General features: G+C 46.5%; 1 protein-coding gene across 1 annotated transcript; it reads left to right on the top strand.

Annotated features, from left to right (window-relative positions):
* The first annotated feature begins 51 nt into the window (after positions 1 to 51).
* TRPV5 (transient receptor potential cation channel subfamily V member 5) lies at positions 52 to 26,449 on the top strand. Its single transcript, XM_079150841.1, has 15 exons — positions 52 to 294; positions 2,492 to 2,589; positions 2,755 to 2,877; positions 3,374 to 3,511; positions 3,810 to 3,908; positions 4,033 to 4,205; positions 4,586 to 4,732; positions 6,709 to 6,921; positions 16,871 to 16,957; positions 17,050 to 17,126; positions 17,382 to 17,547; positions 17,749 to 17,815; positions 19,469 to 19,737; positions 22,702 to 22,808; positions 23,359 to 26,449. The coding sequence occupies exons 1-15, from the start codon at positions 182 to 184 to the stop codon at positions 23,654 to 23,656; spliced, it is 2,175 nt and encodes a 724-aa protein (XP_079006967.1). The 5' UTR covers positions 52 to 181; the 3' UTR covers positions 23,657 to 26,449.
* The last annotated feature ends 1,531 nt before the right edge of the window (positions 26,450 to 27,980 follow it).

A 27,980-nucleotide genomic window follows, 5' to 3' on the forward strand; every position in this document is an offset into this window, starting at 1 on the left:
CAGGTTGGCTAGTCCCTCCGTGCACGTGCACACACCCCACAACCACACCTGCACACACAAGTCACACAGGGGATACACTCTCTCAGGGTCCCAAGCAGACCCTGCCTCCTCCTCAGTTGCTGCCATCCTAGCTTGTTCCTCTTACCAGATTCTCCTATTCTGCCAGTGCCTGCAAGAAGACATGGGAGCAAAAGGACCTTGGATTCAACTCCAGAAACTTCTGGCCTCCTGGCTGGTTGGAGAGCAAGACTGGGACCAGCACCTGGACCAGGTCTACATGCTGCAGCAGAAGAGGTAGGCTTCTAAAGCTTCGGAGCACAATGTACGGATTTTCAAACGCCCTGACCTACAGGGCTGATTCCCTGGCAGAGCACCCTGGAGTTTAGCATCAGGCTCCTGAATGTACTCCTCCATCCACTCCAACACTCCAGCTGGACCCTCTTGGTGGTAGTGCAGGGTGTAGCATTGGGCCATCTTAGGAGACCTTGCAAATGCAAAGGCAGGAGCAGAATGACAGCCCAGGCCGGAACTTGCCTGCCTCACAGAAGGAGGACCAGAAGCAACCAGATGGACGAAGCCAAGCATGTAGGCTGGGGAGGGCAGACTGGAGCAGGTTGCTGGGAGCGGGTTGCTGGGGACGGGATCAGATCTTACCTGCCTTTTGTTTCAAAAACGTGGTGGAAGAGAGAGCAAGATGTTACCAACAGTACGAGTTAAAGTCAGTTGCCTGGAAAAGTGGGAGGAGAGATTTGTTCTGTGTGACACTTGGAGGTGACCAGGTGAAGAGGACATCCAGGGTGACATTGAGGAATCCTGCCTTCAATTCTGCCTTTCATTGTGCGTACTGCACAGGGGGTGCACCAGGTTGCCCACGACGTGGAGAGTGAATGGGGCTTGTGCCACTCCTGGGGTCTTTAGTTCAGGAGGGGCTGGTGTACCTAGGGAGGATCATCCTATGGCTTAGCCCTGAGGTCCAGAGTCAGGAAGAGAAGCCTAGTGGGGGCAGGGCTGCATCCTGCAGGCCAGCCTGCAGCTGAGGGTGTGGGGTCTTGTGTCCCACTCACGAGCTGAGGGGTGGGGCGAGCAGATAGCCATCCTCTAATGCAGGAGAGTCTTGGTTTTGGTTCAGTGCCCTGCTGTTCCTGTCTTGAGATTCTGCATAATTGTGAACAGGAGGTCCTGCATTTGGCTTTCACACCGAGCACTCCTATTGACAGGGCCTTCTGCTTATTCACTACCCCCTACCACCAGGTCCCTGCACTGGAACCTTTGATCTCCCCTCCCCTGCATCAGAGTGGGGCTAGCGTGGTCTCCTGGGGAACTGGCCATAGGACCTCCCTTCTGCAGAGTAGCAGTCGGGCCAAGGGTCAGGAGGGACAAGAGCTTTGTACCGTGGCCTTAGGACAGGGAGTGAACTCTGGAATCCAGCCCTGGCCACTCCAGACTGGTCTGGGATACACAGTTCACTGGGACTGAGGCCTGGGTGAAAGAGGCAGGCCCTGACCCCTCACTCTGCAATCTCTCCCAGGAGCATTCCCTGGGATAGAAAACTGCTTCTTTAACCAGAAAACTTCTTCCCCCAAGCCCTGGCTCCCGGGGCCATTGGAAGAAAGGAATCTGTGAGCTGGGGACAAGAAGGGAACCGCTCCTCTGCTCTGCCCCATGACCCTGGCTGGCTCTGTTTGCCTTTGGAGTCAACGCTAACTTGTCCAGCAGGCCAGGCTCCAGTTTTATCTCCTGTTGGGTTTAGATGCAGACAAGGGCAGAGGCTATAATGAACTCCTGCAGGGCGGTAGGTGACCATCTCAACCTGGCTTCTGAGTTGAGAAGCCCAATACTCATTCCTCCTCAGTCATGAGCAACATGCTGAGTCTGGGAGGAATACATGAGCCATAGGCCACCCCAAACTCTCCATCCTCAGCAGGCAGGCCCTGCTAAACAGCCCAAGGAGTAACCGGGGCTTTAGAAGCTCATGATTTCCACAGATTTCCTAAGGCCTAACAGCTGGTCCTGTCCTCCTTCACTGTTTTGGTTTCTAAACTCCCTGGTTACAGAGAGCAGGTTCCATAGGCATGAAAGTCTGGGGAACCCCACAGAAATGCACCTCCGCTCCACCTGCTCATTTCCTGAAGCATCTATGCAATTTCGATGGGTCGGCACAGTCTGAGGACCACTTTGAGGAATGTCGTGGCCACTCATCTCTGACCTCAGACCCTCCTCCATCAGGAACGACACTCTTCTATAACTCCCCATACCCAGTTGAGCCACAAAGCCTGTAGAGGAGGAATCAGCAGAACAGGAATCGCATGGGAAGCCAGGGAGACCCTCAAACCGGTCTTTGCCTTAATTTCCCCTTAGTCTCTTGAATTCTTGCAGATGACTCAAGACTGACAAAGTGCAGTTGTGTCCGTCTTAGAGAATGTCTCTGGTCCCCTCTGCTCATGGCTTCTCTGTGATGGTTTCTACCTGACTCCAGTTCATCCTCCCCCAGGATCTGGGAGTCTCCACTGCTTCAGGCAGCCAAAGAAAACGACCTGTGTACACTTAAGAAACTTCTGCTGGAACAAAATTGTGACTTTCGACAAAGAGGTGAGATCAGAGTTTAATGGGATAGAGGTAGGCAGAAGGCCCCTCTCCCTTCTGAGCATGTGAATGGATTTTGAAAGGGGACCTTGGAGGTACCCCTGGAGCCAGGAACTCCTTCCTGGAGGGCTTATGGCTGGAATTTGACCTTCTTGTCTTAATCCACTCCAGGAGCCCTGGGGGAGACAGCGCTGCACGTAGCGGCCCTCTATGACAACCTGGAGGCTGCCATGGTGCTGATGGAGGCTGCCCCAGACCTGGTCCAGGAGCCCACTGTGTGTGAGCCATTTGTAGGTGAGGGTGCTACTTGGTGATTCCGGGTGGAAGCAGGCATGGGAAGGTTGACTGCTACCTCTTGAAATGGGCATCTGAAAGGTGGGCTTGGGGAATTACTGGAGGGCCAGGAAGCAGAGCTTCCATGAACTGGAGAAATAGAAAAGTCCCAGTCTTTGCTTTTAGTATCCATGGATTCCTTTAGCCATTTTGTATTCCCTTCAATCCTCTCATAATCCTTGAGGACATAGCTCTCTCCTTCTTTCATAGTAATACTACAGTGATGATATTCGCATCAAGTCCTCCCTACCTGCCCCCAGTAGTTGAGGGGAAGGGAAAATGAGCTGGGCAACCTGAGAGACTAACTGACCTCAGTCCCTGGCCACTCGATGCAGCCAGGACAGAAGTCTATGTGAGGAACTGTCAGGAACTCTTGCTGGGGGTTCTGATGGGTGCCCTGTCCCTGAGAGAATTGGGGAAGAGATGGACTTGTGACTGACGGCTGTCTCTGGGCCAGGTCAGACCGCCCTGCACATCGCTGTCATGAACCAGAATGTGAACCTGGTGCGTGCCCTGCTCACCCACGGGGCCAGCGTCTCTGCCAGAGCCACAGGCACCGCCTTCCAACGCAGTCCCCACAACCTCATCTACTATGGTGAGGGACAGGGCCGGTGGGAGGAGGGGAGGTGCAGAGCCACGTACAGGCCAAGGAGGTGGGCTACGCAGGGCCTTGCTGTCAGCGCCATCTGTGGGGAGCAGAAGGGCAGCCCTCACAGGACTTAAGGCCAGAGGCCAATTCCCAGGACCCCTTCAGTGCCCTTTCCTCGGGTTCTGCTGGACAAGGGCCCATGTCCTGAGCAGAGACGTGGGAGGAGCAGGCAGTCACCTGGGAGAAACCGCCCCTTGTCTCGTGACCCTGTGGTCTCCTGCCACGGATCTCTCTGTGTCCCCAGGGGAGCACCCTTTGTCCTTCGCTGCCTGCGTGGGCAGCGAGGAGCTTGTGCGGCTACTTATTGAGCATGGGGCTGACATCCGGGCCCAGGACTCCCTGGGTAAGAGTTGAGATGGGATGGGGAGCTGGGATGCTGCTGGGGTGTGAGGGGAGGACCCCAGGCGGGAGTGGGACCATCGGGGACTGGAGGCCTGTGTCCCCATGCCAGCCCGTGTCCTCCCCAGGAAACACAGTGCTGCACATCCTCATCCTGCAGCCCAACAAAACCTTTGCCTGCCAGATGTACAACCTGCTGCTGTCCTATGACGGAGGGGACCACCTGCAGCCCCTGGAGCTCATGCCCAATCACCAGGGCCTCACCCCCTTCAAGCTGGCAGGGGTGGAGGGCAACACTGTGGTGAGAGGGGACCCAGCCCTAGGCCATCTCTCTAGTGACCCTTCTTTCCAAGCTCCTCCCAAAGGAGGTGATCCCTTACTTCCTACTCATCACTAAAACCTTCAACCTCAGGTTTCCCTATTAGGAGCCTGAGACTTCCACCTTAAAATAGCTTTCATAGTAACCTCAAGTCCTACTCCTTTCATTTGATTTTCTCTTACAAAACTTTATGGGGTTTATGGGAAAGAAAAAAGAAAACAAAAAGAAGATTCATGTAAACAGAAGATGGCCAATTCTGCACTATCTGTGGGGAATGAGCAACTGACCCTTTCCACAGGGGTTGTTCCCCCTGACCAACTTTTCACACATTGACTCTCCTGTTCACCCCTGTACTCTTTCAGATGTTCCAGCACCTGATGCAGAGGCGGAAGCACATTCAGTGGACATATGGACCCCTGACGTCCACTCTCTACGACCTCACAGAGATCGATTCCTGGGGAGAGGAGCTGTCCTTTCTAGAACTCGTGGTCTCCTCCAAGAAGCGGGAGGTATGGAGGTCAAGGAAGGTCAGAGACAACTGTGTCCACGTAGTACCTGCCCATTTGCTGGGATCCCAGGCTCCAGGAGATTTACAATAGGCCAAGATGAGAGCAGTCTCCTGGGACCTGGGGGAAAGACCTGTCAATACTCTTCTTCTGATGCTGCTCTCCCTCTGCTTGGCTCTAGTCCCTTCAGTTTATCTGTTGCATTCCACCATTTCAGATGAGCAATTCTCCTGATGGAAGCTGCTTGCCCTTCCTTCCTTCCTTCCCTCCTTCCTTCCTTCCTTCCTTCCTTCCTTCCTTCCTTCCTTCCTTCCTTCCTTCCTTCCTTCCCTCCTTCCTTCCTTCCTTCCTTCCTTCCTTCCTTCCTTCCTTCCTTCCCTCCTTCCTTCCTTCCTTCCTTCCTTCCCTCCTTCCTTCCTTCCTTCCTTCCTTCCTTCAACATATTGAGCACCTGCTATGCTCCAGACACTACCCAGGAACTTAGACTACAGAAAGAAAGGAAACATGTTTCCTGTCAGCCAAATTCCTCAATTTCTCATTCCTGTCTTCAGTAATCCCGGTAGAGTACAACATGTGCCATTGTAGGGGTGTGTGCTGTGTACTAGGGTAGCAACGTGGAAATGGGCTCAACTTGGTTTAGATGGCCAAAGGAAGTGTTGCAGAGGAGTGCTCCTCCCAGGTCTTCAAGGGGGAGTTGGGAGTCACCAGAAAGATGAATGAAAAGAGCTTTCCGGAGAGGGAACAATGCATAGATAATTGAGACAGTTCAAGATTGAATAACATGAGAGAAGGGAAAATTTGGGGAAGACTGTAGAAGGAAGGAGAAATTGCTTCTGGCTTTCAAGAACCTCCAAGATATTTGCAAGCTATAGTTTCCATTGTAGATGTGCTACATGACAATTTCCTAGGAATCTTTATAGAGCCGCAAAGCATGGACGATTGTGATAGATGCTGGAAGAAAGGTTGAGTGACCATTTTGTGTGACCCTCCTCAAAGAATCATCCTGAAGATGGATAAGCTTTGAGCAGGTTTCCTTAGGGATCAGATCCCCAATCCCTGTGTGTGGACTTTGTCACTATGCTTGCTTAGTGTTCAATAACAGCTCACAGTCCTCCCTAACACCTTCCATCTATTCCCTTCTCATGTTCTTGCTACCTTCACCCTTCTGTCCATAAGGAGGACCAGACTTCTACCTTATGATGAACTATAGCCACTCTGGCTGGAGGTCCTTAAACTTTCTCCTCTGAACTACCAAGTCTTTCTGGAAACTGCGCACTGTCTCTGTCTTTCCTTTAGCTTCAGTGGAAGAATTATTTTTTTCTGCTAAGGGTTAATCCCTTCAACTTTGCATTGGATCTGCCTCTTCCTAATTTCTCAGATGCTTCATTCCATTCATGACCCTCTCTAAAGCACAGTCCCATCTGGCTTAGATTACTGGCACATTCTACTGCCTGCTGTATTGCTTTTCTCCTGTCTAACAGTACTTCCAGAGCATACTGGACTATATCCCTGCTTAGACTTTCCAATTGCTTTCCATAATATTCAGAAAAAATATTCACGATACAAAATGATCTGGCTCTTATTTATTTTGCACTTTTGTCCACCAATCCAGACAGGTTCTCCCATATTTCCAACCACACCTCACCTGCAAATGAACAATGCCTTCTCATACCTTCCTGCCCTGGCGCCTGCTGGCACTTCATGGAGTGATCTTTCCTAACTCTCCTTCACTCAGTGAACTACTCCTCGTCTGTTAAAGCTGCAGTGGTGCTATGGTATCTCAGTTTGGATTCATAATAGTACATCTGTAGTATTAGCACAAACCTAGCATAGAGTAGAAAAGGACTAGTTATCCTCCAAAGAAATGACTGACTGACTAAATGAATGATGATGATGCTGACATGCCTTTCCGGGACCCAGTGGGAAACTCAATCTCCTCACCATGTTGGTCACCCCAAGCTACTCTCCTTCCATGGCAGGCTCGCCAGATCTTGGAACAGACCCCAGTGAAGGAGCTGGTGAGCTTCAAGTGGAAGAAATATGGGCAGCCATACTTCTGCATCCTGGGTGCCTTGTACATTCTCTACATGATGTGCTTCACCACGTGTTGCGTCTACCGCCCCCTCAAGTTCCGAGTTGGCAATCGCACAAGTCCTCGAGACAACACCATCCTGCAACAGAAACTACTACAGGTGATTTTCTTGGAAGAGATAAAAGGGAATAGTAACACAGGGTAATGATGCTGGAGACCAAACTGATGCTATCCAGGAAAGACACCACCCAGGAGGTCTAGAAGTTACAGGCTCCTAATATTCATGGTAGGAATTAGGCATGAGATGAGGGGATCAGATATGGAGCTTAATGAGTAAAAGAGTAACTGCCTAGGGACCTGTGGACTTTTTTACCACAACTTTGAAAGAGCACTTCATATTAGTAACCTCGTGCGTTTGCGAATTTTTCTGTAATTTATAAAGAGGACCAGCTTTTTGATAGTGGGATGTTCAAGGAAACCTTGTGCTAAAGGAGGAAGATTGTGCTCCGAGTCATATCTGGGTTATTTTCTGATCTGGAAGGGCCAGGCTTTCTGGCCTCTTTTCTTTTCTGGGCACTGTCAGTATGAGCTAATTGGCAATAATGGGTCAGCTCTCTGACTTCTTATTGGGTGCTTGTGGAGGGATGTTTGGATTGGGTAGCAGATTGCAGTAAGTGATCTCTAAGGTCACAGCCTGCCATTCCTTGATGTTCTTGAGACCTCAGAGGGTGAGAAGGGCTGATTAGAGGTGTTCACTAGACACAAAACTCTGCGGCTGGGGAAAGCAAACCATCCTTTGTGTGTAACAGAGGGAGTAGACTCAAATTAGTACTTTTAAATATGTGTATTCAACCAGTAAAACTACATTTGGGGGTGATCCATAGATTACTAAAACTTTTGTCCTGGTGAGCTAAAAATAACTGAAAGAGGACAGGCATATAGGAATAAAGGAACAGGCAGGGAAGAAGAATTTCGCAAGGTAAGTAAGAGTTGGGTGACGGGAGATTTATGCTCCGTGAGGGATAGACCAGCCATAGGAAGAGTTCAGCATGGACCACTAGGAAAAGTGAAAGTTTAGGTCAGAAAAAGAAGGTAAACTTCCTACAGCCAAGAAGAAAAACTCTGAGCTGGGTTAGACCAAAGGCAGTAGTATGCACAGAGAAAGAACAGGGCAAAGGACCCTGAACTAGCTAAAGACTCTCCATCACTCCCATTTCTAGCATTGTCTATCCTAATTATATGAGTAGCTCAAACTGTGCAAAAGCTGATTTGTAAGGCTGGAGTTAGTTAATCTCTGTCCAATTTTGAGGATATCTTAACTCTAAGATGCCTCATCATTCGTTCACAGATGTTATGTTTGAGAGAGAGAGAGAGATTGCTTCTGTATTGAGAGCCCCTGAGAGTTTGTGTTCCATGCATATCACTCTGGTGCGGAGGTTGTCCCTGGTGGGAGAACCCATTACCATGGGGCCATTTAGGAGATGATCAAGTTGGGTGGGAGAGTGCCTAGGAATGAAGAGAATGTCTAAACATGAACAAATTGAGTGTGCTTAGACTTTCCTAATGCTCTGGCCCACTTTCTTCATATGTGCTCCTTCCAAGACTTTGTCTCAGATTTCTCAGAGACTTCATGCATTTTCAATGTAGATAGTGTTCTGGTCTAAGAGTTGGGTGATGTTGAGCAATTAACCACCACTGTCTCCTTCTCTTGGGGCAGGACTAATTAGATAGGAACATGTTCCCGTGACCCAGATAGTTCAGTCATACTTACCAGGTCCCCTAGCTTTGCCTCGGAACAAGGAGAAATATGATCAAGGCTGAGGACCCCTACCATCCTTCTTCTCTTCTATTCCTTCCTTCTTCCTCCTTTTACCCTGTTGCTTTTTTCCCAGGTTAAATCCACCTTGATCCATATGGAAGGCTCTTGAGTTCACAATGTTCTTTCTCAGTGAGGGAGCAGGGCAGAGGGTTACGAGTGCAGCTGTGAGAGAGCTAGAGAGAAACAGCAACCAAAGGTCCCTCCTCTTTGGTGTTAGCCCTTGAGCCTTGACCCTGAGTCGAAGGCATGTTTGTGTTGCTCTTACTCAGTGGTAAATCAATCTGGATTAGATATCTGGGGCTCCCAGACATATCACCATGACTTGAAAGATTCTGCTTTCACAGTGTTGCTTTCAAGCAAATTTCATACTTTGTTAAATAATAAGAAATTCTCTTCCTTCCTCTCTTCTACTTTTTGGTTACTTGAAAGTCTTAGAAATATAAAAGTGGACCATATGGAGTCTTTATGAAGACAGCTAATGATCAGCTAGCTTATGGATCGTCAGCTTAGATCAATGAATACTTTATAGTCAAGTTTATTAATGAGCCTAGAAGCACTTGGCTTTCAGTCACTCTGGTATATTCTCTGTGGATATATATTTTTTTTCTCTCTGTGGATCTTTTGGAGTCCAAGGAATACACTGGGCTCCATAAACTTGAAGATCCTTTATAACTTACTTCTGGGATTCTATGACAGTGACTGAAGAGTGTCATCTCAAGACGTATGAAATTGAGGAAAACAAGCACCTAATTTTCGTGAAACTATACAAAAGTGGGCACGCACCAGGTTCACATTCTGGTTCATGACAGCGATGTGCAGGGCGGTCTGACCTGGCCCAGAGACAGCCAGTCAGTCACAAGTCCATCTCTTCCCCAATTCTCTCAGGGACAGGATACCCATCAGAACCCCCAGCAAGAGTTCCTGACAGTTCCTCACATAGACTTCTGTCCTGGGCTGCATCGAGTGGCCAGGGACTGAGGTCAGTTAGTCTCTCAGGTTGCCCAGCTCATTTTCCCTTCATGTAAAGATGGGTCAGATCATTTCTATCCAATTTGGGAGATATCTTAACGACTTTAAGATTCTTCATTGTTCAGCTTTCCTAGATTCTCCCTATTAATTAGAATTGTTTCCTCTCCATTCAATTTCTACCTGGTTTAAGCAGAGCAGCAGGCACTATAGAACCAGCTCCTTTAGGTTCCCAGGCAAATGGAAAGTTCAAAGGCTGTGAGCTTGGTGGTTTAGATTTTAGTCCTAAATCTGAAATTAAATAGTTGTTTGACCTTAGGCAAATCCTACCTCCTGTTGGATCTATGGTTTTTAACCAAGACTACATCTTAGAAACTTGGGAGGCTGGTTAAAAAAACAGCTCCATGCTCAACCTAGTAAATCAGAATGTCTGGGCTGAGTCTCTGAACTTGGTGTTTTTTTAAGAAAGTCCGGTAAATCTAATGTTCAGCCAGAATTGAGAACTACCAGATTCTGTCTTTGAGATTTGCTCAGTTCCAATTTGCTAGTCTTAGGGCCACCACACTGAGCATTTAAATTCTTAGTGCACTGTTCAGTGTAAGAGTCTTAATCTCACATCACCATATCTCCTTTTTCTCTCAGAAAAGATTCTCTCGAGCTCTTTTGCCCTTTCCTTTCCTAGAAACATTTCACTGATTCACTCATTAGACAAATAATTAATGCTAAACACTGTTCTAGGTGTTAGAAATTCAATAGTCACAGCCTGAGCAAATCACGAGGTAGGCAGTGTTTCAGTCTGATAGTGTACAGACTGATGCACTTTAATTAAATGAGCACATGAATAGATATTTCATTGCAAACTGACTAACATTACTTTTCTCCATGGTAAGAAAGAAGACATGGTGCAAAGAGGGCTTTTAACAGGGGCCTGGCTCTTCGGGAGGCCAGTGAGGGTCTCTGAGGAAGGCTGGTCTCTGAGCTGAGATTGGGGTGAGCTGTAGGTAAAAGGAGTATTTGGGGCAGAAGGAATGCTTATCCAAAGGTTCTAAGGCAGGAAGACCCTCCTTAAGGTCTAGGATCTACAAGATTAGCTAGAACACAGGGAACCAGGTTGGGTGCCTCCAGATGAAATGGTCCTTCCCAAATGACACAGGGTGCTGCAAGCTACATTGAGGATTTAACTCTTTATTTCCAAAGCAATGGGATGTTCAGAAGGATTTTAAATAGGAAAAGAACTTGACCAGATTTTTGTTTTTAAAAAAAATAATGACTGCTTGCATGGTAGAGGATAGAGTGGAAAAGCTAGGGAGGATGAGGAAGGACTAGTCTACATTCGTTAGAGTTCAGCGATCAAGAGATTGGCACAGGGGTGTGAAGGGAGGTGGGGGGAAGGGGTGGCCTCGGGGAAGATATGAAGGTGAAATTATGGCTCATGGGACAGAGTGGATGCAGAGAGTGAGTAGCGGACAGTGCAGGAATGACATGTGCTGTTCTAGCTGCTTGAAATCATCTTCTACCCGTTGCAAAGGATGAGATGAAGTGTCAACAGGTCGTTGTTTCTTATGAATTCTGGACAATCCAAAGCACCATAGCTAGAAAACCCAACCAATCTCCAACTCTGTACAGCTTTGTTTGGGAGTTCTAACCAAAATCCTGGGGAACAAGCACAGCAAACAGAAGATAGGGGAAGGGATGAGGAGAAATAGGGAGCCTAGGAGGGAAAAAAATCACATCTACTGAGTGCTTACTGTGTGCACTTTACAATGGTCAGCACCTCTGAGATCTTGTTTGGGTGCAGATTCTGGCAGTGAGGCTGGGTGGTACCTGAGAAACTGCATTTCTGACAAGCTACCAATGAGGTTGATGGGACTCTGCAGACACATTTTGGACAGCAAAGCATTCTATCATTTAAGACCATTAGCAAATAAAATGATCGCCATTTTAACAATGGTGGCTCTGAGGTCAAAAGAGATCAAGCAAGTAGGCAAAGACACTCAGCTGGCAAGGGCAATGTTGGGGTTGGGGTATAGGTGTGCTTCACTTGAGACCCTGCACCTCTAAATACCAGGAGAGGCCGTTTCTCCCTCCAGAGCCATGTGCTGCATCCCAGTCTTCCTTCTTATGAATTTTATAAGAATCTATAAGAGTTTTATCTCCATCATACTTTGAGCTCACCAGGGCACACCACACTAGAGTATATGTGGCCTCATCAAATCTTTCCCGGTCAGGATGAGAGGGATCTGGAGTGATGGGTAGATGAGATATGGAATAACTCCTAACCCAGAGACTGAGCTACTGCCTGTTCTCTCATATTGGAATTTAGATTGCCAGGCAAAAGGAGAAGAGAAAGCTTTTCAAGGGCAAAGTGAGGAGATGTAACCTGGCAAAGGACAATAGCAAAGGAGCAGCCACAGTTACATATGGCTTCTTGAAGAGAGTAAAATGCAGAGACCAGGACATAAAATAATTCCTAGAAGGTGGCCTCTCCTGGGAACCAGATCGTCCTCTCATGTGGTCCCTACCCAGTAGCAGTTCTGACCTTGGGATACATATTAGAAACTTCTATGGAGGCTTTTTTTTTTTTTTTTTTTTTTTTTAGGAAAGCAAACAACAAATTGATACAAACTAACCCAGGCTCGGCCTTTGTGTGTATGTAGTTACAAAGACTTGCCATTTAGTTCTAACCAGCAGTCTATTGAGGAGATCTGTCCCATTTAGAGAATCAGAGTAACTTTCATTAAGAGCTTGCAGGGCCCCTCTGGTGGCTTCATTGATTTACGAGTCTGGGGTTTGGGGGAGACAAAGGGAGATCTAGATTGGGGTTGACAAGTGGCTCTGGTGCCCTCCCACTCTCCATCCTGGTGGCCTATGCTCTCCACACTTCCCTGCATGACACACGCAGCTCTTTCAACTCAGTGGAGCCCCGGGCTCTGTCCTGCCTGCCTCTGGGCATTTCCTTCAAGGCAGACAGCTCAGGCACCTGCCAGGCGAGAGCAATCTCGTCGGGGCAGTTTCTCAGTGAAGTATGAACGGCCAACCTCTACAGGGGATTTGGCTGTTGACAACCCCTAAAATTCTAAGACATGTGGTGATGTAAAAAAATTCCAGACATTGTTGGAAGATATTTATTTTTAAAGGAGTGGTGTGGAGTATTTTCTTAGTGCATTATTAGCCAGACTTGCCTAAGGGACTTTGAGCGAGGACTTTGGAAATCTCAGAAAAACCCAATTGTCATCTTTTTCTCCTTTCAACCCCAGTTGGGTTTCCCCATTTCCACCTCTTGATTCCTTCTTTGACTCCCTTCAGGTAATCCTCAGCTTGAATCCATCATCTCTCCCCTCCGTTCCCACCTTCCTTCTTTCTTTTCTTACTAAATGAGTACTTACCCCTACATTGTTGGGCATTGTGGATAAAAAATAAGCGAGAGAAGTCTCTGTCCACTGGAGACACGCAGGGTAACCGGGGTGTACTGGGTGAGGGTGTACTGGGGACACAGAGCAGCACCAGGTCCCTGCAGGAGAGACACCTGACCTGGGCACAGAGGGTCAGGAAAGGAGAGCCAAGAGGAACACTAACCTGACCTCAGTCTTGGGCATCAGGAAGGGTGAGAGGTGGGGGCAGAAGGTGTTCTACAGAAAGGACACATCCTGCTGGAAGGCTTGACTCCACAGCCAAGCCCCAGTAGCTCAGAGCACGGGGACAGGAAGTAGCTATCAGAGCAGCGAGGGCTTTGTACATCACACTTGATAATCTGGGGCTTATCTCACAATGGGCACTTCTAATTAAATGAACACATACATATGACTTAAGATCAAATGACAGATTCGATGAAGAGCGATTGTCCTGCACTGCTCAGTCTCTCCCCACTGCTCTTTCCTGGGCACGACCAGTCCTTCCTTGCTTTAGCTCTCCCCTCCTGTCCTTACTGCCTTATCACTGGAATGACATGCAGCCATCTCTATTTATCAATCCAATTTAGACACTATCAAAATTTCAGCTGTCATATGAATGGAAAGGACACTGCTCTCTTGCCTGCTGAAGGCTATGGGAAGCAAGAAAAGGCATTAAATATGGAAACCACATGATGAGATTCATGACTTTAGTGTTTTAGAAAGATCATTCCAGAGGCTTGGGGGGAAGCGTTTGTAAAGAGCGGAAAGTGGATGCAGGTGAACGAGATAATAGATTCCGTGGGTTTGCCTACAGGGTTGGTTCTGTGAATTCAGGGAAAATGAAGCAGGAAGAATTGGGAGATTGAACTGGAACTTGGGAATGAGTGCTCCTGATAATTTACTTTGCTAAATATAACCTTGAAGTCGATCCCAAAACCTTGGTATGAGGATTACAAATCTAGAGAGCTATGGTCACCTTTCATTTTAGACAAAAAATCTTCAATACCATCCCCCAAGAATAAAATTCTAGAAACTAGAAGGAGGTCATTATTTGTTTGGGTTTAGGGCTTAATTCTAGTGGGACCAGGTGGTTTCTGAAAGAGGAATCCTTGTTATTGCTTTAAGAAACATAAAAAATTAATCACTGAAATTTGATGTCCCTTTCCATTTTTAAAACACTGAAATTTTATTAACTACACAAAGAGTACCTCTTCCAAACCGAGAGCTAACACAATATATTATATAAAACTCTAGAACTTCCCTTAAAACCAAAACAAAAGCCAAATGTTTTAAAAGTCTAATATTATTATTTTTATGGCAATTTTCACAACCAGAACAGTTTAACAACAACAAAAAAAGTAAACGAGACCCTACGTCAGGGTCTGTGTACTGGTCCAGAAGAGCAGCAGGGAAGGGGCCTCTCAGGAGACCCTGCACCAGCAACCTGGGACCCAGGGGAAAGAGCACGCAGGCAGCTAACCCAGGGCGGTGGATCCCAGGCGGGGCCGCGGCAAAGCGTGCAGTTTCTGGTTCCTGGCTTCCTCACGGTTGAATTTGTGCCGGGGAACCCCTCCGTGTGAAGCAATCTGCGAAATAAGCAGAGAGGAGCTCGCGAGAGGAAGCCCCAGCTGGAGAGTCCGGTGACACGCACTGTCCCCAAAGTTCTCTGTTGATCCAGATTTCACGGTTTTCATCTCCTGAGATCAAAGCTGGTGCCACTCCCTCTCTGGCCGCTAGGGGCGCTCTGATCTTCACAGTTCTGCTGGTCAACCTGGGCGCTGTTCCCTTTCCACAGCTGAGACAAGACACCAGAACGGGGGTTCACCTAGACGTATTCAACAAAGATACATTTTAGAACAAATAAAACAATTTTGTACAAACACGCATATGGCATGATTGCAGGACGTGTTCTGTTTTGTTTTTGTTTTTGCAGTTCTGGGGACTGAACCCAGGACCTCTTATTTGCTGTACCACTGAGCAATATCCTCAGCCCCCTTTTATTTTACTCTGAGACAGGGTCTTGCTCAATTGCCCAGGCTGGCCTAGAACTTATGATCCTCCTGCTTCAGCCTCCTGAGTAGGTGGGGCCGTTGCAGGTGCACCAGCATGCCTGGCTTATTTCTATATTTAATATTGTTTCTAAAGTTAATGTATTTATTATTTTTCTCCTACCATGAGTCTGAAAAGGAGTTGACATGTTTTACAATAAAAGACTGATGCTGTAGGAATGTTAAGATAAAGCAAAATAATAAAGTACATGAGCTGAATTTTAGGTGAGAAGAGAGGGACAGTTCAAAGACAGTTGCTAGGACTGAGGACAAAACAAGCCAATGAACAACAACAACTAACCCTTATACAGTCTGAAAGTTGCCTTAATATGTTGGAATTCATTGCATAATTTCATGCGGGAGTGGTCTGCGCATGAATGTGTTTCTCTGAAAGAGGATTCGTAGTTCTTACATTCTCAGGCAGGATCATGGCTTTAAACATGTTAAGGATTTTTAATGTAGGATTTCATCACTGCATCTGTGTGATGTTGCAAAATTTTCACTGTGAGATAACATGCAATGAAGTAGGATGGTCTTCATTCCACCTTGACCCTAGGACTATGCCTTCTCCATCTTCTGCTCACAACAGACAGGGACCCTTCCTGAGAACTAAAAATCCATAAAGTATTTCTAGCCCAATTTCTACCTCCACTGTGTATCGCTAAATCATAATAAAACCATGGTAAATGTATCAATGGTGCTTTATGGTTTGTGAAGTTCATCCAAATACATTGTATAATGTAATCTTTACTATAACTCTGCAAGGTAGTAGTAGAATCTCCATCTTCCAGTTGAGGACCCTCCGACCCAGAGCTCTTCAATGACTGGTTCAAAGTCTCACTGGAGCTAGTAGTTTCTGGGACCATACTGGAACCTGAATTCTGAGATAGGCTTACAGTGTATTCTACCCAGTGCCAGCCATAATGAGATTGGACAAGCTGGACTTTTCCCACAGTTGAAACCATCCCAAGTCACTGAGATCTCTTTTTAAAAACACCTGTTTTATTGGTACATTATAATCATACACAACAGTGGATATTTTTGTATATGCTCATAGCGTAAATTGGTCTACTTCATTCCCTCTCTCCCTCCTTCCCTCCTCCACTCTTTTGACTCTTTTGGTCTCCTTTCCATTTTTATGAAATCCCTTTTCTTTTCCCTTTCCTCTTGAGCTTCCACGTATGAGAGACTTCTGAGTCTGGCTTATTTTACTTAGCATGGTATTCTCCAGTTTCATCCATTTTCCTGTGAATGGCATAATTTCATTCTTCTTTATGTCTGGGTAAATCTCCATTATGTATATATATCACATTCATCTGTTGACAGACACATAGCCTGGTTCCCTATCTTGGCTATTGTGAATTGCGCTGCTACAAACATGGGTATGCATGAATTATTATGGTATGATGAATTTAATTCTTTAGGATAAATACCAAGGAGTGGTATAGCTGGGTCATTTGGTGGTTCCATGCCTAGTCTTTTGAGGACTCTCCGTGGTGGTTGTACTAATTTGCAATCCTACCAACAGTGTGTAAGCATAAAGATCTCTTTTGTTCATTCAGTCCTCTTGACTTGAATCTCTGAAATGTGTTCCCAGCTGCTCACACACATCATAAATGACTGCTTACAGCATATGTAGAGGAGGTGATACCTGATGATAGCTCAAGTCATTAGCATTTAGTTTTTTAGATAAGCCTAGGATGTGTAGACTCCTGAGCTGGTTGGTACAATGGTACTAGAGTGGGGGTGATGTAGAGGGGGGTGACGGAGAGCTTTTCTTCATCTTGGATAAGATAAACACTGGCATCTTTAGATCACTCACTTGAAAGGATTTGACTCTCCACCCGTCAGAAAGCATTCCTTGTCCTGAATTTCCCTCCGTAGGAGGCCTATGTGACTTACCAGGATAACATCCGGCTGGTGGGGGAGCTGGTGACCGTCATCGGGGCTGTGCTTATCCTGCTCCTAGAGGTGAGGTGTGGGGGTCCAGGCGAAGGCCATCAACCTGAGGCCCCAGGTGGAACTGCAGTCTACATTGTCTTTCTGTTTTACCGGTCCCCCAGATCCCAGACATTTTCAGAGTTGGTGCCTCTCGCTATTTTGGACAGACAATCCTCGGGGGGCCATTCCATGTCATCATGTGAGTGTCTTCTCCTTTCAGCCCCTGACCACACTTACCAAAATTGTTCCAGGTCTCCAGTCCACTCTCTGGGATGTAGACCTGAGGCGACCCGCACTCAGGTGCTTCTCTCCAGTGGGCTTGTATCTATGCATGTAGGTGTGTTTTGGGTGTGAAAATAAGCCTAAGTGTGTGGGTTCACCCAAGTCACCCCCATGCTGTGGGAACAGGATATTCCCAGCCCTCCTCTCACTCTGCTCCCTGCTCTCCTCCTAGTGTCACCTATGCCTCCCTGGTGCTGGTGACCTTGGTGATGCGGCTCACCAATGCGGATGGGGAGGTGGTGCCCATGTCCTTGGCCCTGGTGCTGGGCTGGTGCAGTGTCATGTACTTTGCTCGAGGATTCCAGATGCTGGGTCCCTTCACCATCATGATCCAAAAGGTCAGTGCTTTCTGAAGCCTTCTTTTGGCTTAGCCATAGGACCTTTCCAGACTGAGGGACGGGGACAGTTGTGAAAAGGAGCTTCTACTCTGAGTGGAGGTTGTGGAATTATGGGGGCCTCCTGATCCGTTAGCAATGGCTGCTCAGAGACAGTGGAGAAAGAATCGCCCCACCTTTCTTCTTCTTGTCTGTTTTCTGCAGATGATTTTTGGGGACCTGATGCGCTTCTGTTGGCTGATGGCCATGGTCATCCTGGGATTTGCCTCCGGTGAGTGCACTACTCCTTTATCCACTGGATCGGTAGGTCCAGATCGTCAGGAAACCCACCCTCACTCTTGCTCTCAGCTCTCATTTGCGCCCCATTTCGTTGTCCATGGGATCAGGACTACTCAGGCTGGCCAAGAAGTTAGACTCATGTGTCCTGGGCCAGGAACATTCATGTGACTAACTGCCCTACAAGACCTTCAAAGGAGAGCTGGAGCAAGGCTTTTGGAGAGAGAGAGATCTTAAACAGGAAAGACTGGCCCACTGTGGATCTCAGAAACCCATGTGAACAAAGAGAAACAAGGCAGTGTTGAACTCTTCTTTGCTTACAGTTCAGAAGCAGAAGCAAAGCATTCAAGAAGACAATGTGCTCTCTTTCTATAGGTGGTCTTTACAGTTGAGAAGAAAGGAAAGAATTAGAACAAAGAGGTATAGAAGAGAGTTTGGCGGGTTTGAAACATGACAGAGAAAACAGAAAAGGAAGAGTGGCAAGGAGAGACTGAGAAAATCAGTACAAGCAGAAACTCAGTCAAGGCATAGTAGAGAGTTGCAGGGAGGGAGAAAAAGACAGCACGGGAAGGAAAAGTGGCAGAAAGAGCAGAGGGCAGGGGAAGGAACTGGACTGAGTACAAGAGAGTTCTTGGAGCTGGAAAGATGAAGGCCCAGGACTGAAGAGCCGAAGGCCAGGACCTCTGACTCTGTCCTCCATTAGGCAAGCAGGTGTATCACGAGAGCTTTGAAGACCCCAACTCTAAAAGACAACGACTCATAGAGATCTCTGTTACTCTTTCTAGAAATTTTCGTGTTCAATAGGGCTTCCCACAAAACCAAACACGAACAAAACAAAACACGCCAATATCTGAAGCACAAAAGGGTAGAGCTGGCAGTCTTTCTGGAATGTTCCACCCCCCTGCACCCTCGTGTACCCCCTCCTCCCCTCTCCCTTCCCCACCTGCATCTGCACATACGCGGGTTACAAAATAGGGCAAGGATAACAGAGCCATTTCCTATAAATGTCCTAGACTCAAAATTCCCTAAATGGAAGTACAAGGCCATTGTACTTACTTTTCTTAAATAAGGAAGCGGTTCTTTGTCATTGACCCTATTTCTGCTCTTGGAGTCACCTTGCTGATGTTTTAGAGAAGCTGTTAAAGGGTCTAATGCTGACATCAGGTCCCAGGATGCCCACTACCATCCAGCAGGCCACCCACAGAGCAAGGATAACCTTCCCATGAGGGTCCAAGCTCCTCTAGGGATGCTCGGAGGGAGGGATGGTTATCTAGAGTCCATTGAGATTTTTTTTAAAAAGTTCTCTTCTTTGAGCCCTTTTATGTACTCCAGTCTTTAAAATTGTTGGAGATCCCATGCATGTGAAGAAACAACATATTGCGTAAATGTCTGGTTTTCTAAAAGTTAAGGAACAGGTGATGTTCATGCTATACATGCACACACATTTTTTTTTTTTTTTTTTCTGAATGGCTGAGTATTGTCATCACCCAGCATAGTGAACTTAGTCACACGACATCCTGGAGCTGGCCAGTTTCACAGTTTCACGTTTATGCATGTGTGTGAATGCGAGGAGATGTATGTCAGAGGTGGATGGATACTGACCGGGCCCATGCTTATTGTAATAATTCCGTTCTTTCTGGGGGAGCAGCGTTCTGTATCATTTTCCAGACGGAGGACCCAGCCAACCTGGGGGAATTCTCTGACTACCCCACGGCACTGTTCAGCACCTTCGAGCTGTTCCTCACCATCATCGATGGCCCTGCCAACTACAGCATAGACCTGCCCTTCATGTACAGCCTCACCTACGCGGCCTTCGCCATCATCGCCACACTGCTCATGCTCAACCTGTTCATCGCCATGATGGGCGACACCCACTGGCGAGTGGCCCAGGAGCGAGATGAGCTCTGGAGGGCCCAGGCGAGTTTATCCGTGTGACTCCTGCTAAGGGATGGGGTATGGAGAGAAAAATCAAAGTGGGATGTCATGGCGGACCACTCCTAGGAGAGTCACGGGTCACCTCAGTGAGGTGTGTGTGAACCTGAGGTGCGTGTGGCTAGGCAGAGGGGACAGAAGCAGGATAAAGTGGAGGGTAGAGGCAAGAGGTGGGGCCGTGGATCATGGGTGAAAAGTGGATCCCGGAGTCCTTCTTGCATCTTCTGGGAAACAGAAACTGTTCTTGTATATTCTAGTTTGTAAATTTGGACCTTATGTTCCCTTAGATTCTATAAATCCCTGTTCTCCATGATCTTTTCTTTGTGTCATTATGGGACAATAAGTATTAGAGTTGGAAGTTACCCTCCAGAGACCTCTAAGAAGTAGCCAACCTACTGCTCAACGTAATCACTTATTTGGTCAGAGTCCTTCAACATCTTCTTTGATGCTAATTAGGACCTTATTGCCTCAAATGTTCAGGTAGGGATTAGGAGGAGGGGAGTTTTCCCATATTATGAGAAATGTCCAGTTTGTATTGAGCTGAAACCTGTCTTTCTATAATTTTCATTCTTTGGCCCTAAATTGTCCCCCCTGTATAGTAGGGCATACATTCTTCTGCATGTCACTAGTCAATTATTTGAAAATAGTCATCATTCGATTTACCTCTCAAACTTTTTATTTGGTGACGATGATTCTTCAGGGCCTGCTCTGTGTTGGGAAATATCTAGGAGCTGGAACACAAGCATAAACCCACAGCTACAACCTGTGCCCTCATGGGGCTGCCAGTCTAGTTGGAAAGACAGGCATTAATAAGCAAATGACTTCACAGAAGGCTGCAAACTTACAGCGGTAAAAGTGTCATAGCAAATACAAGGTGCTCAGAAGAGGAGGCGACCAGGAATCTGCCTGGAGAGTTAGGGATGCTTTCACAAGGCAGGGACATTTAAGATGAGACCCTAAAGGTGGGTAAGAATCCATTGAGAACAATGATGGAGAAGAATAGGGGTCGGGATCATGGTCATGAGGACTCACGACAACAGGAACAGGAAACCAAACTCAGGCGCTGCGGCTGTAGCTCAGTGGTGGGGCGCTTGCCTAGCATGTGTGAGGCACTGGGTTTGATCCTTAGCACCAGATAAAAATAAATGAATAAAATAAAAGTGTTGTGTCCACCTACAACTAAAATAATTTTTAAAAAAGAAAACCAAACTCAAACAGACTTGTTTTCAGTTAGGGGGAAGAGGATGTGTTGATCCTCAACAGTGGGAAGTTCAGAGTATTAAACTAGCTTTGGGGTTGTCTGCTCAGAAGCCAGTCTTCATCTCACACATTCTGTCAGTTCCTTCTTCTGCTCTCTCTTGTTCTGATTCTCTTCTAAGTCGGACTCTCCTGCCATGTTGTCCTGATGACTTAAAGAAGCTCTGAATTCTGAGGGTAAGGGAAGGTTCCCTGCCATGGGTGATCGCAAGGCTGTTCTGGTTGCCTTCTGTCAATCTCTTGATGCTGTGTAGTGCTATTGACTTGGAAAGAGCACCTTTGACCCCAGAAAAATCAGCCTAAGATCCATGTCCTTGCAAGAAGTTTGGGTCATAGACCCATTTCTGAATTTTGATGATGGTGGTCATGGTGGAGGTAAGGAGCCCTCACCTCGAGTCCGTAGGGGAGAAGAGATGATTACCTGGGACTTGGCTATCCAGTTTACTCTAACCAATGGGCTGAGAGGCGAAGGAGCCATCCCCTAAACGAAGGATGGGGTCTGTTAGTAGAAAAAAAGGGAGGTTGAATGACAGCAAAAGAACAATAAATGTCCTTTTTGCAGAAGAGAAGATTTATCCAGAAAAGAGAACAGAATGGTTTGAATCCTGAGATTGACCCACTACAAACCTGAAGGAAGTGTGGAGTAATGAGAAAGTCAGGGAATGGGAGACAGTGACGTAGGCTGTTAGCTGTATTAAGGACGGCTAGCTCTTCAATCAATAATGCTTCCCAGCCCTGACCCATCATGACTGCACTCTGTTCCTGTAATAATAGATCACGGTCCTTTTGAAATTAGAATTATCCAGTCCCTGATATGATTGGAGCAGGGCTGAGGGAGGTCACGCCTGTTCTTACTTGGGATGTAATACTATTACTAATAGCACTTCAAACTGAGTCAGATCTTTTAGTAAATAAGTGACTGTCTCTTTCTAAGTCTATGATCTACTAGAACCTCTGAATTTTTGCCACATGACTTACTTAGCTAAGCTCCTCAAATGTAAATGTAGGACCTCACGTTTGGTTTTCTTAAAGTGGATGTTATTGGTTTTAGGGCAGCATTCTTATTTGGTGAGATCATTTTATATTGCTTTTGTCACCCCACATATTACATATCCCTCCCAGTTGTGTGTCACAGGCATATTTGATAAGCTTGTCCTGTTTCATCTGGGTAGTTAATGAGAGCTGGGCAAAGGACAGAGCCGGGGACATGCTTCCAGAAATTTCCCTGCCAAGTATGCGGTCATTAATCAATCCTTTTCCCTCTTGAGATATGGATGTTTAACTTGCTGAAATTTCTTTGAACTGGAGCAGCATCGTTTCATCCCTGAGATCATAGAGATTTTATTTAATCATTTTATTTAAATCAAGGTCACTGGTCTGTGACTTTCCTACGAAAAAGTAAATGAGATTACTTTGGAATGACTCATTTTTCACAAATCTGAATAATAATGTAGGAATCACTGTTGTATTCAAAACATAGCACACATAGAACATTCTCCTTTTCCGATGAGAAGGGCAGGTTGGCATGATCTTGTCACAGGCTGGAGGCAGCTGAATGGCACAGCTCTCACCACTCATCTCTGGGGTCCTCGTCTCACACATTGCTTTTGACTCCCTTCGTTGGTGGCCTCAGTGTCTCTCTGAACCTCACAGCCCTCTCTGAGTTCTTGCTCCGCCTCTCGCCTCCTCCAGGTCGTGGCCACCACAGTGATGCTGGAGAGAAAGATGCCCCGCTTCCTGTGGCCTCGCTCAGGGATCTGCGGGTGCGAGTATGGCCTGGGGGACCGCTGGTTCTTGCGGTGAGTGACAGAGGGTGATAAGCCTCGGAGGCGAGGGCCACCCGAGATGTCATGACACTGCCTCAGCCTGTCTTGCGGAGGGGGATGGAGTCGGGTGGGGATGGAGTAGCATACTTGGCAGGGAAATTTCTGGAAGCATGCCCCGGGCTCCTGCCTGACCAGCATTTCCAACATACTCTGTCCTTGAGTCCTCCTTCCTCCTTCCTACTCTCCCCTAATCTGACCTGGCTCTCCTCTCTCCCAGGGGTTTCCTGAACTCCATCTTCTCAACCTGGTAATCCTGTGTCTGTTCGCTGACTCCATTTTCCCTTTCTCATTCCTCTACATTAGTACCACACATGTCCTACTACCCTCTAACTGCTGATTGCTTGACACCGTCACCTCACTCCAGTCTCCTGCTCCACTCTTGATCCTAAAGATCTTCTTGCTTCAACTCTGGTCCCTTCCTTTTCTTTCCCCGTGATCCTGTTCCTCCATGTTCACCTCTGCTTCTCCCCATGACCTGTCTCTCCCCACCTCCACTGAATCCTTTCTGCTTTCCTCTCAACAGGGTCGAGAACCATCACGACCAGAATCCTTTGCGAGTGCTTCGTTATGTTGAAGCTTTCAAATGCTCAGACAAGGAGGACGGACACGAGCAGCTGTCTGAGAAACAGCCCTCTGTGGCTGAGAGTGCAACGCTAGCTAGGGCCTCTCTGGTCCTTCAAACTCCTTCTCTGTCCAGGACTACATCTCAAAGCAGCAGCAGCCACCGGGGCTGGGAGATCCTTCGTCGCAACACACTGGCACATTTGAATCTTGGCCTGGACCTTGGTGAGGGGGATGGAGAGGAGGTCTACCATTTCTGATGAGGATCCCCCGACTCTTGGCCTGACTAGAGGTGGGCCTGAGTGCGTACAGAGAAGGAGATGCCTGCTTATGTAAGCATCTAAATTTCATGCCTGTTAGTCATGAGAGGGTGTAGACAGAAACGTTCCTGAAGGGCCATATCTCACCCGTCATGTCAGCGTTTGTGCAGATGGGCAATGGTCATCTACTGTCCCATGTATCTTATGGGTTCTTGGAAGTCTCACATCTTGAAAATGGCAGGTGTCTTTCCGAGCAAAGTTGGACTTGGCAACTAGAGGCATGAGGTAGGGAGGCCAGATGGATATCTGGACCACCTCTCTTCTGCCCCATGCAAGCACCAGAGAGTAGTAAGCGGTGAGGCCTGCCTGGCTCCACAGAGCTCACTGGGGAAAGAGCCAGGCTTGGCATGAAGCAGTGGCCCTTCCTCATATCTTACCCCCCTGTTGGACTTTCTCCCACTTAGCAGCCAAACCCCAACTGCAAGCCACAAGAAGAAAGTTTCCTTATCCTCACTTTCTCTAAATTTTCTTATTGTGGCTAAGTACATGTAGTTTAAAATTTACCATTTTAACTAGTTTTTAGATATACATTACAGTGGCAGGAAATACATTCACATCAGTGTACAAACTTTCATCATTTTGTAGAAGCTTATCATCATCACAGATAATAAGCCCACTAAATAACAACTCCCTAGCATTTCCTACCCCCAGTTCCTAATAATTGATATTTTACTTTGTGGTCATGAAGTTGACTACTCTAGGTACCTCATATAAATGGAATCATGCAATGGTAGTTCTATTGAATCTCTCTTACTTCACTTAGTACAATATTCTCAAGGTTCATTCATGTAGCAGGTATCAGAATTCCATTTCTTGTTAAGGTGAGATGATATTTTGTTGTATACACACACACACCCCACATTTTGTTTATCCATTCATGTATCTATAAATATTTGGTTATTTCTACTTTTGGCTATTGTGAATAATGCTGCTATGAAAATGAGTGTATTCATATCTGTTCAAGTTCCTCTTTCAACTCTTTGGGGCGTATGCCTACAAATGGAATTGTTGGATCACATGACAATTCTATGCTTAATTTTTGGAGGATCTGCCATACTGTTTTCCACAGTGGGCTTCACCATTTGACATTCCCTCCTAATAAGTATGAAATGGTATCTCATTGTAGTTTTGATTTGCCTTTCCCTAAGTACTGAGGATATTGGACATATTGTCATATATTTATTTATGGGACATTTGTGTACCATTGGAAAAACATCTATTCAAGGTCTTTGCCTCATTTCGAATTGGGTTGTTTAATTTTTATGGTTGTTGTCTAGTTTCCTTATCTAATTTCTATCCTGGTGTTTTTAAGTATGGGTGGTGAATGTTGGCTTTCTCTGTTTGAATGGCCCAGTCATTTCTTCTGCAAGTTGCTCCCTGCTCTATCCTTCAGGTGGCTCATTTGCAGCTAATCATCCTTGAGCCTGGAGGCAAAGGCTCTTGCTTTGTATCCTGAAACTGCCTCACTCCACACCCATCTCCCTTTGCCCCTGTGCAGAGGTGTGAGTTGAACAGCAAGAATAAAGGGCTGCCCTCTCTGCCAGGAGGGAAATTTGGAACCAGGTGTCCAGGTTATAGGGGCTCACACATAACCGCCCTCTTGTCCCCAGCCCTTACATCTCATCTCAGTTCTATCATTGCTTCTACCAAAAAAAAATTACAACTTTAAAAAGAACTGTAGTCTCAAATAGCAACGAGGTGAGTGGGATTTGTGAAACCATAGCCAGATTCATTCAGATACAGAAATCAAGAGTTGCATTCCCCAACAGTGAGGGAGCACACCAAAGGGTACAAACGCTGTCACACACACTGGGACCTGCTGGGCATGGTATTTAAAAGTGCTGAGCCATCGTGACTCCTCTGTTCTCTTTCAAGTGGAAGCACTTCCAGGCCTGTGTAAGGCTGAACTCTCATCTGTGCTCCAGATCCAGGTCTCTCTGTGTTTTCGGACACCTGTACGCAGCACTGTCTCCTCCGACTTTTCACACTTAGGTGTCTCCAGCTTCTCCTCCACTCACTCATCATTAGATAAACATGTGACACTTTTTCTTTGTTTTTCAATATGTTTTTAGTTGTAGGTGGACCAAATACCTTTATTTTATTTTTATGTGATGCTGAGGATCGAACCCAGTGCCTCACATGTGTGAGGCGAGTGCTCTATCACTGAGCCACAACCCCAGCCCCATGCTGCCCTCTTAAGCGCCATCCCTCAACCCCACACTTCTTTCAGCTACCTATGACTTCTACTCCCTGTTCAACGGAAAACTTCTTAAGATTTGACTCCATTGTCTACTGGTCTTCCACTGAGTCCTCCACCCTCTGTGATTTGACCTGGTCTTCTCCACGTTGCCCATTCCATCCTTGTCTGGGGCCGACTCATGGAGCCATCTTGGCCTTGCTTGGACTCTTTGTAGCATTCAGATTACAGTTGATTATCTGCCACTTCCCATGTTCCTACCCCTCTGGCTGTTTGTCTTCTACCTCTTCCTTAAATGTTTTTGGTCCACACGGCTCTGCTTCCTCTACCACCTGGGCAGTCCCACCTACTGCCAACAGATTACCACACGTAAGCTCATGACTCTCAAGTGCCTATCTTTAGTTTAGATCTGTCTCCTGAGCTTCAGGCGTGAACAGCTTGGATGCCATCTATTGGACTGCTCTACTTGGATATTTTATAGACATCTCAAACTCAACATGTCCCAAACTGAACATTCCTCACCAAACCTGCTCCTCCACCAGTGTTCTCAACCAAATAAGCAGCAGCACAATAGGAAAAGTTGCCCAAACTAGTATCTTAGGTGTCATCCTCAGTGTTACTGTCTCGGTTCTCAAATCCAGCACATCGCAAGCCTTGTGGAAATTCTAGTCCTTAACATCTCCTTTGTGAAAAAGAAGTCATTTCGATGAGACAGAAAAGTAAGCTTTTCTACCTCTGCCTCAGCCCCTTGGGTGTTTTCTCCAGGGCTATTCACTATTAAAAGTTTGTTATTTATCCTTCCAAAAATACACCTAGTGTGTTCAAGCACATGAATGTACCTGTTTTCTTTAAAATGATATCATGGGATAGTGTACTAGAAAATCATTTCTTGCTTTTCTCATTTTTTAAATTTTTTTATGTGTTCTAATTAGTTATACATGACAATAGAATGCATGTGTGCATTTTAATAAATCATACAGAAAATAGAGTATAATTTATCATTTTTCTGATGGTACATGTTGTAGGATCACATCAGTCATGCAGTCATACATGTATGTGAGGTAATAATGTCTGTTTCGCTCTACTATCCTTCCTACCCTGTATCCTTCCTCCTCCCTTCTCTCCCCTCTACCTAATCTAAAATAATTCTGTTCTTCCCTCGTGCTGCCCCCCACTTTTGCAGGGGGAGGTTGGGAAAGAGTCATTTCTTGATTTGTCTTATAAATGCTTTTCTCCTTCAGTGCATTTTTAAAGACTATTCTGTACTGATAGAACATGTAAAAGCTTCCATTTTTTTTCTGCTTCTTTGTAAAACAGGCCACCATGGTCTGCCTCCTGCATGACAGGAGTGCATTCCCAACTGCTCTGATCGCAAGAAGTCTTGGTCTTCTCCAGTCCATAGTCCCCACCACAGCTATGACCGTAGTAAGCGGCAACCCCTGCCTTAAACTATGGTCTTCGGGAAGTGCTGACCCCTGGCCACCTCTCCAGCCTTCTCTCTTTTCCTGTGCTGTATGTCACCAGGATGAATTACTTTCATGTGTGTGTGTGTGTGTGTGTGTGTGTGTGTGTGTGTGTGTGCACCAGCTTGGAGGGAGGGGTAGCTCCTGTCCCTGACTCCCTAGATTAGGTTAGAGACGACCTGCTCTGTTTCCTAATAATACTTTCTTTTATATTACGCACCCTACACTATTCCACTTACTTGTGTAAATACCAGTTTTCCTTAGTAGACGACACGCACCACAGAGGCAAAGATGGTGCCCATCCTACTCACTATTGTATTCCCAGAACCTGGCATAATTCCTGGTATTGTGAAATAAATATTCATTAACTGAATCTATGAATGATTGACCTGTTTTTAGTTGAAGTTCTCCACTGGACACACTCACTTTTTTTTTTTTTTTTTTTTCAGTACTGGAGATTGAACCCAGAAGCACTTTGTTACTGAGCTACATCCCACCCTTTTTTATTTTTTATTTTGAAAAAGTGTCTTGTTAAGTTGCTTAGGGCTTCGCTAAGTTGCTGAGGCTGGCTTTGAACTTGTAACTCTCCTGCCTCAGCCTCCAC

This window comes from Sciurus vulgaris, assembly GCF_902686455.1.
Source record: "Sciurus vulgaris genome assembly, chromosome: 8".
NCBI classification, from domain to species: domain Eukaryota; kingdom Metazoa; phylum Chordata; class Mammalia; order Rodentia; family Sciuridae; genus Sciurus; species Sciurus vulgaris.